The following is a 9,323-nucleotide window of genomic DNA, read 5'->3' as shown; positions in this document are numbered from 1 at the left end:
GATGTAACAATAGGCTAAGTCATTAGGGATTTATTTTTTTCTTTAATTATTCTAGTTATCCTGATCAAAAGTGGGATTGATGGCAAATGGAGGCAGGCATCTGCCCAAGGACTTGCCAGGATAGTTACACTCCTGCCTGTGAAGGATATACCTGTGTCCCACACCTTGGCATGCAGCAAGGTGTGTTCCCAGCACCATTCTTATCTAACAGGGGCTACCCCCCTCCACTTCCTTTTCTTGCTGGTTTCTTGAGCCCTGCTTTTAGAGGTGATACTGCCCATGCTGCCCAATGTTTCTTCCTCCAGGGACAAGTCCAGCCTCCTGAATTCTCTTTCCAGCCCCTCAAGGAGTAAGCAGCAGTATTTAAAGCCTTGACTTCCAGGAAGACCACACTGGTTGCAGTGACTGCACTTCAGCTAGGAGTGAGTACTACAGGTTCCCCTGCCTTGCATGATCCTTGACCTGCTCTTCCTTTGTCTTTTTGGATCCCTTCACTCTACTTTTGGCTGGGGAGCTGAACTCTTAGGACTCTTCTACTTTCTAACAGTGCAGTGTCAGCAGAGCAGACCTGGCTGTGGTCACAGTATGGTTGTGGCACATCACAAGCTCCAGAGCTGGCCTTGCTCCTCAGGAACTCCTTGGTTCTTCACCCCAGCCCAAGTAAGTGCTGAGGATACCTCTGGGAATGTGTGAGCACACACCCAGGAGAGGTGGCCAAGGCACCACCCATGGCACAACCTTCCATATTGCACAGTCTTTGTTCAGTAAAGGTCAGTGTTTTGGGATTAGGTGCCAGGCAAAACCACTGCAGCCCAGGCCCGGTTCTGTTTCCACTGCAGGTCATGCCCTGCTGCTGTGTGCAGGGCTCTGACAGGGCCATGCTGCTTGAAGCAGTTACCAGGCCTCTCCTGTAATTGTGGCTGCAATGGTGTCACCACTGCAAAGGTTCAGGCTTGAACCTGGAGCAGTAATTTAGTGCCCAAATGCTGTGGTGTGTTTCACCTGGGCCATCTGGTTCAGCTGGCTGCAGCCTAAAGCCTGATCCATGTTTTTGTCAGACAGGTAACCCAGCAGTGCTGCAGTGTCACCAAGTGCCTGGATAAGGAACATGTTCTCCCACAGACCCTCTGGGGAAGGGGATTTTGGCTTGCTAACAGTCCTGGATCCAGCTTCTCAAAAGCCTTAGCAGCAAAAACTACCTGTGAACTCTGTGTCCCTCAGACCTGGCAGCTCCAGGCAGCTCTACCTGCCCCTGCCTGTGCCAACTTGACTCATGTGCCACAGCAGTGGCATGATCACAGCCTGGCCACGTGGTTACTGATGATACCTCATGCTCCAGTTTTCTGGATAGGTGAGGAGGATGTCCTTGTATGACTTAAGCTATTTATGCAATTCAAGTGTAAAATCTGTAAATAAAAGCTAAATTCAAGCTGTGCTGATGGCTTATTTATGCTGCTATCATCCTCTGCCCAGGAAAACATGGATGATTTTATACTGGAAGTGCTGACATACTTGACCCTCAGTCTGGGGACAGGATTTGTGTCCCCTCTCCTGGCTGGGAGCTGCTGCTCCCTCTGCCTTGTGCTTTTTGAGGCTCTGAGTGCTGTAAGATTGTTAAGCCAACACAGCAATCCCCCTGCCTTTTCCCAGAGCAGCAACATCAGCTTGTGCTGAATCTGCTCCATCTGTTCCCTCTCTGTGTGCATGGTCTGGGTCAAACCATGGCTGACCCAGCTCCAGCACTGCTGGGACCCAGTCCTATCCCAGGATGGGCTTCAGCACTGTCTGTAACAAACCCAGGAGCAGGAAGATCACAAACATAAGACTCCCTTATCATTCCTGCTCAGAAACCTGGCAGTGAAGTGCACAAGGACTGCAGCTTAGGTTTGCCAGACCTGATGGTCTTATTTCAGTACATCATGTAATTCCTGCTGCCTTGCACCATCCTTGTTGGCACTGTTGGCCTTGGATGGCAGGAGTGTGATGTGGCTTGCAAACTAAACCTCTCCTGGTGCTTTTCCTTCCCCTTCTCCTTCCCAGAATCCTCATTTGACTATTTAGCCAGTAATTTCCTCTGCTGGGGGCTGAAATCATCCCTCTTCTTGTTTCCTGCCCCGTGGTTTGTGTCCTTTCCAATGTTACAGCAGCAAGCACGTGATACTTGGACAAGATGATCAGGTGAGGGAGGAGCTGAACCAGGAAAGCTGCAAAGAGAGAGGTCATTGTTCCTGGCCTTGGGGGCTCTCAGGCCAGGATTCCTCACCTGGCACAGGCTCTGCTTCCACTGCCAGGCTCTGGTGCCTCTACCCTGGGCTGTGCCCTTCAGTGCTCCTGCAGCCTGGCATCACCTGAGGGCATCACCCCAGGGCTGCTCATGCCAGCAGCTCTCAGAGAAGGTCTCAGCCCCTGCAAACACCTGCAGACAGAGTGGATGCTCTGCTCAAAGTGCAACAACTCCTTCCACCCTGCCTGGTTGCAGCAGCTGGTTTCTTGTGGGGCCTGCTGCTCCACACCACTGCAGGAGACTGAGAGTGCAAGGGTCTGATTTCCTGTAAACAGCTGCTCTACAGCTGGATCCATGGAAAACAGGGAGCCCTACAGGAATAACAGCCACAGACTGAGTTCCCTCTCACTGACCCTGCTTTCTTTCACAGAACACAGTCAAGAAAGCTCTTATGGCCACCTTGGCATTCCTCAGGAGTCTTCTCCAGCACTTCCCTGGGAGCTGTCCCTGCCTGCCTCAGGGAATGGTTTTAGTGCCATATTTTGCCAAGACACTGACCCCAGACCCTTCAAAGTTTGCAGTGCTGAGGAACTGAGCCCCACAGGAATGAAAAAAAAAGGAGATAAACACAGAGAAGTGAATTAGACTCAAATGAAATGAGAGACTCGTGCAGCTTCATTTGAGCAAGAGACGTGGAACTGCCCTTAAGAAATAATTGTTAAGGAGGAAGAGAGAAAGGAATGGCAAGGCTTAAAGAACCTGAAGTAATTTAAGATGCTAAAATTAATAACTATTAGCTTCTGCTTTGGTGCTCATCCTAGCACCCTGAAGAACAATCAAGTATCTCAATTTTCTACTTAACTACTAGTACACTCTCTCCATGCAAATAACAGAAAACTGTTGATGCAGGAGCAACAGGATGCCCCTTCCATACACCTCCTTTTGAGAAGAAGACAGGAATGTGTGGGTGTTTCCAAGCTGGGGATGGACCAGATAATTCCTTTGCTGAACTGAACTCTGTGGCATGCTGCAGCAGGGTTGGGGTTTGAGGTACTGGGGTCCACATTGTGCTGTCCACTGCTGCCAGTATCAAGGTTTTGGAGTAAGGAATAGGATGTTGAAAGAGATTGTCTGTCTTTGGCAGAGGGATATGAACTATGTTTTATTAAGTAATGGTAGTACAGTACAAAAATATGATTGTATACAACTTTTGAAAAATATGGCGCCACTAAAAACAGCCTTTTCTCCTTTCATATGTTCCTTACTTTTCATAAATATACATTGTAAATGCTTCTAACCTTTTTTTCTACCAGCACTGGGAAATGAAGTCTTCAAATCACAGTCAAGATAAAGGGCAGCCAACAGTGTCATTTGAATTATCTTTTCTTTGCAAAATGAAAGATCTTCAGAAGAATAAGAAAATCTTCCAGAAAAGTCTGAGAAAAACAAAGCAAAAAAAAGTTCCTGTTTGGAGGATATGAGGTTATTCAGCCTTTGAAATAGTTTGATGGTTTTAGAGGCAAAGTCTCCCAGGCCTGACAAGCAAAGGCTTCTAGGACAGGAGAATTAGGGCACCACCAGAGCCATGGAGGGAACGACCTGAGTGTTCCCAGGCAGCTGGTGCTTGGCCAAGGCCAAGGCTGAGCTCTGCAGTTTGCAGCAGCCCACGTGCTCACTGCTCTGTCCTGGACCCTCTTCAGCACCTCTCTGACTTCCATGGCACTGGGATCCCAGATGGATCAAGTATTAAAGTGGGAGAAACTCTTCTACTTAATCAAAACAGAATAAGCTGGTGTTTTTTTACTGTGGACAATTCTATTTATGTGCAAGGAAAAAGAATTCCTGCTCATAAAGCATTACATCTCCAGCCACATCTGGAAATAATATTTGGGATAAAGCTCTCTTTTTCCAAAGAAGCCAAGTGAATTATGACCCAATTTTCTGTCTTTACTGCCAGACAACAGCTGTTTTTATCCAGAGATTTTGCTTCTGAGCCTCATTCTTAAGGAAAGACAAAAATTATGGAGTTAAATTCCATCAATATGCCTGGAAGTTACCCTGCAATATCAAACCCTGTGCATTCTTACTAATGAACATAATTGCTGGCCCCATTAAAGCAGCCTACGTTAAGGATGAGATAAGTTATCAAAACGAGTTCTTTTGCAATACAGAGACTAAACACAGCCTGGTACAGATGGAGGGAAATCTTTGATTTTTGAAAACTACCCAGACCTGCCAGGGGATCATAGGACAGTCTGAAGTCTTGTCTAGGTGGTGAAAGTCTCTGGCAGGACATCCCTGGGATGGTTATCTCAGCCCTGTCACACCTTCACCAAGATTCCTGTGTTTCCTGTTGGGATGTGAGTGCTGCTCACCGTCACCCTGCAGGCAGCCCTGGGGCTGGAAAATGGCCCAAATGGAAGCTGGCAGCTTAAGGAAGAGAAAATAACACTGCTTATGGTGAGCACCAGATGTGCCCAGAGCTTGGCAAAGCTGAACTGGAAGCCAAGACAGGCTGGTAAGAGTGTGATTCTTATTTCAGTCCCTGAACTTCCATGGGCTCCACTGGCAGCTGAAGTGCTTCTGTATGGCAAGAAACAGCATATTTCTGATGATTTTTATTCCCTACATGCCTTCCTCCAGCCTTATTCTGTGCCAAGAAGTGGCACTGGAGCTGTGGTGAAGCAGCAGCTGTGACATAACTGCATCTGCACCCAGGAGGTCCAGGATGAGCATGGGATTCTTCGATGTTCAGCTGGAGCAGAATGAAGTGAGGTGGAAACGTCTTCCTCCTCCTCGCTCTGCTCCTGCCCTTGGGGTTTGGGTTTCATGTAGGACCAAACCTCAGCTAGGTGGGAAGATGGGGCATGGGATTTGTTGACCTAGAGGCAGCTCCTTTAGGAAGGAGCCCTGCAGCCCTGCTGTGGCCTGGAGAGCCAGCCCAGGTAGAAGGGGTGTGAGCCACGGCCAGATCGCCCCACTCCAAAGTGCAAGGTCCAGGCAGCCAGACAGGACATTTTTACCCAAATGACAGCAATCTGAGGTCGTTCACCTGCATGAGGAAGGAGCTGGGGTGTGTGGGTTGCCAAGTCTCTGCTGTGCTGCCAGGCAGGGAAGGAAATTCCCTGGATTTGCCTTTCATCTCAGACAAGGACACGCCGTTTGAAGCAATCGCAAACCGCAGCTGGCACAGCCGGCCCTGGCACACGCAGGGAGAGTTCAATAATTCAGCAAAAAAGCCCAGAGCCAGCAGCAGGCTTGGGCTCCAGCCAAGGCTCGGGATGTTGCCCCAGCATCAAATAACACCTCTGCTTGAGATCTCCCTGCCTGGGAAAGCACCGTCTGCCAGAGGAAGGAGAAACCCTCAGCCCACAGGTTTTCTGCTGCTCCAGTGGAGGGAAGGGCTGATGTGCTGGTTCATGCTCCCACTGTGTGACCTTGTGACCTGTCCCTGTCTCAGCAGTACTAAGGGACTCAGAAAACTGGGTGGCCTTTGCCAAAACGTTTGCCCTAGACCACTGTGGTTTTAATATTTTTTTCTCCCTTTTTTCCTCTTGCTATTTTTGTCCTTTGTTTATTTCTTTCCTTTTTTTTTTTTTTTTTTTAATTTTATTTTTCCTTTTTTTTTCCCTCTTAAACTAAAGTGTTTTTAGTGCTGGTGAAAGGTGCTGGATGGCAGCCTTGGAGATGGATGTCCCTCTACCCAGCCCCAGCAAGCCCTGGTGTTTTCTCTGGTGTTTCTCCTCCTGGCATCATCCCTGTGCAGGTCCCAGGCTCCTTTGTCCTCTCACCTGCTTCTTTCTGTGCTGGTTGGGACACCCATGGCTAAGCATGACTTCAACCTCCCATCCCAGGCTTGGGTGCTGCTGGCCTGGGCCAGGCTGGAGCTGGCAGTGCCCCAGGGAGGGAGCACTGCAGGAGGGAGCTGTCTGCCCCACAGCCCAGCCCAGCTCTGCTCCCATCCTGAGCAGGAGAGGGAGGAGAGTGGATGCACCCCGTGGGTGCCACTTTTCTCTCTGCCTTCTTTCGGTGCCTGACCCAGACCTGACCCCAAGTGCTTCAGTGCAGACTGATTGTCTCTTCCTTGGTGCTCTCTTTCACCTCTCTCCCTAAAGTGCAAACGAACACAACGAGTCACCCTGGGTGCTGCAGCCAGCTCACACCCAGGGGCCCAGAGGGACAAGTGGGATACCAAGCCCTTGGCTTGCCCACATGCCCCAAGCCAGGCTTTCAAGTAACACCCTAGAGGTGCTTGGCACATTTCTCCCCACCCCAAACACCGATGCCAACCTGTGCTACCTCTTGGGCAAAGAGAAACCCCTTTGCTCACCCCTGCCCACCTCCCTCCCCCTGTCCCCATCCCCACCAAGCTGTGCCAGCCTCTCCCATCTCTCTGCTGGGCAGCAGGGAGGGGTAAAGCAGCCTGCTCCATCTTCCCATCCGTGTTCAAGGTAAATGCAGCACCAAAATAGATACAAAAATATAATTTTGGGTCCATTGACCCAGCTTCACTATTAATATAAGTGCTATGAAATGTCAGAAAATAAAAGCTGCTCTCTCTATACACACCTGCCCCCCACCCCCCTCACTGACAGTATTGCCACACGCCCGGTCCTGTCAAAACAAGGCATCAAGATGCCTGTTTTCTCTATATTTTAAATACAATTGCTTCCATCCCCCCATTGTAAACAAACATGGCAGAAAGGGGTTTGGAAAAAAACCCAAATAAACAAAAAAAAAGCTATTTTAAAAATTCTTCATAATTTCTATGTTCTGAATAATATTTCTGCCTCCTGGGACTTGAGTCTGCCAGGTTATTTAAAAGGACAGAAGGTACCTGTGATTTCTGATGAAGGCCCTGATGTCCTTCTTGGGTTTCCTTTGGATGCTCTCTGGTGGGGATGAGAGAGATAATGTATTTGCTTTCCTTATGCAAAAGTCACAAAGTGTTTGATCAGCAAACCTGTGACTAAAAAAAGTAAATATATAAAATAAACAGCAATCCACAGTCTCTTTCTTAAGTTTCCCCATCTATCCTGTTTTCAAAGTGCAAAACCTATAGAAGCACAGAATAATTTTCTTGAGGTGTTTTTCCCCTTTTGTTAGGGCTTTTTCCCCGCACGTGCTTGACTGGAATGGCCTTTCTATAGCAAAAGTCAGATAAAGCGTAATTGCAGTAGTTTCTGCACATGGAATTATGAATCATTCCAGTGACTCGAGAATCTAAGCTGTTAATAGGCTAAAAAAAGGTGTGTTTTTTTTGTTTTTTTTTTTTTTTTTGTTGGTCTTTTTTTTTCTTTTGTTTTCTTTTTGCATTATAATTAAGCATGAATATATATTACTATATTACACTGCTGGGATTGCTGGAGCAATCCACATCTTCTTATGCTGTAAAACTAACTCCCACCCTGTGCTCCCCAGATCAAGAGCTTCTTTTCTCCTCCCTGTGCCAGACACCCTCAGTCCACATGATTAAAAGTCCCTCCCATCCCCTTCCCCATTTTTTTTTTTTTTTTAGTAGATATTGCCGCATTCTTAAATTCATGCATTGCTGCATTGCTATTGCACATATATAAAGGATTGCTCGCTCCCTCCCGGCTGCTCCCGTCCCCTCACTGGTTGTGCACATCCTCTCTGCGGACTATCTTGTAGATGATCCAGTAGAAAATGTTGAAGATGAGGAAGGCCATGGGGAAGCCGATGCGGGAGATCTTGTCGATCTTCTTGGCTCTCTGGATGAAGAGCTTCCTCATCTCCTCGGGGGAGCGCGACGGCGGCGGCACCGGGTTGGCCGTGTTGTTGTTGTTGGCTCCCTTGACAGAGATGCCATCCTTGGCTTGTAGGCACGCTGGCCCCATCCCGTAGGCAGTGAAGTTGAACCTGCCTTCACCAGCTTCGTCCTCCTGGAACAGATTGAGCATGGGACTCTACTTAAAATGAGATATAGACAGTGCACCCTCGCTATAAGGCTCTCCGCTGACAGCGTCCTGCTCTGCACGGGAGAGATGCTCCCGCCATGCCCCGGCAGCCTTGGGCAAACCCCCTGCTCTTGGGAGACCAGCCTTATAGAGGGGTGCCAGCTGCGTGATACACAGATGCAAATCAGGGGATCCAGGCACCCCGTGGAGAACAGGACTGACTTCCACCCCGTTGAGGTCTTTGATATATTGAAGGGTTTGTGGCACTGCTTTCATTTTTCCAATTGCATCCCCTGTTTTGCTTCTGCCTCTCCCTAGCCCCCCCACCTCCTAACAGCACCTTCTTTGCTTTGCCTGTGCAGTTTCAGCTTGCCCAGAAGGAGTGGGCTCCATGTAACTCACGTAGCCAGAGCTGCAGCTGCTTCCTACAGAGTTACATGGATGTGCAGGAGCCAGGAGCTGTCCAGGACAAGAGCTCTGCAGGCAGCGTGCAACCAGCCCTCACTCGCCTGCCCACAGCACCCCACAGCCATCCCCAGGAGCCAACTTTTGGGTGAGGAACTGAAGTGTCCTTCTGTGGGTCAAAGGTAAGACATGGCTGCTTGTGGTAATGCCAATTATTGAGAAAAAATATAATTTGTGTTCTAAAGCCTAATGGTGTTGCTGTTTGTTTTTTTTTGTTGAAAGCTTTGCTGGAATCCCAGAATGATTTAGCCCTATTTTATTGAACACAGGGATGTAATGACAGGGAAAACTAAGTTTGGCCTGAGTAATTCAAGCAGTGATTTACAGAGGCAGAGTCAGAATCCAAAGTCTCTTGACTTCAGGTCACCAAGGCTAATTGTAGAGCAGTGGCACTAATTAATCATTAACATAGGCTGATCCATGTCCCCCAACACTGACCCAGCAGCCCCCTTCCTTGTAGCTGCCTGTCCACTATGCCCTGCTGCCCCATCCCCTGTCCTTTGAGGGGTGTCTGTTCTGGATGGCCCCTGCATCCCATGGACAGCTGCATGGGATGAGGAGCAGGACACAGAGGATACTGCCATGTCTGAGCAAAACAAAACTACCCAGATAAAATCAAGATCTGGTGGCTTTCTGTGATACTCAGAGCTTATGGATCTTCTCATCATGTCTGTAATTAGGGCCTCTGCTCTTTTCCCATTGCACAAACAAACCCT

The 9,323-nt window shown here is 48.6% G+C and overlaps 1 protein-coding gene across 2 annotated transcripts in view; it reads right to left on the bottom strand.

Annotated features, from left to right (window-relative positions):
• Positions 1-7,493: 7,493 nt before the first annotated feature.
• Positions 7,494-9,323, bottom strand: part of GLRA1 (glycine receptor alpha 1) — a 36,557-nt gene continuing 34,727 nt past the window's right edge. The window contains exon 9 of one of the 2 annotated variants that reach the window (XM_021552110.3): positions 7,494-8,151. In XM_021552110.3, coding sequence (XP_021407785.1) covers positions 7,837-8,151 — 315 coding nt within the window. In that variant the 3' untranslated portion in view covers positions 7,494-7,836. The remainder of the gene's footprint in view (positions 8,152-9,323) is intronic. The other variant, XM_021552111.3, reaches the window with a different exon arrangement.

Source organism: Lonchura striata, chromosome 15 (assembly GCF_046129695.1).
Source record: "Lonchura striata isolate bLonStr1 chromosome 15, bLonStr1.mat, whole genome shotgun sequence".
Lineage (NCBI taxonomy): Eukaryota > Metazoa > Chordata > Aves > Passeriformes > Estrildidae > Lonchura > Lonchura striata.
This window is presented reverse-complemented; position numbering and strand designations above follow the sequence as displayed.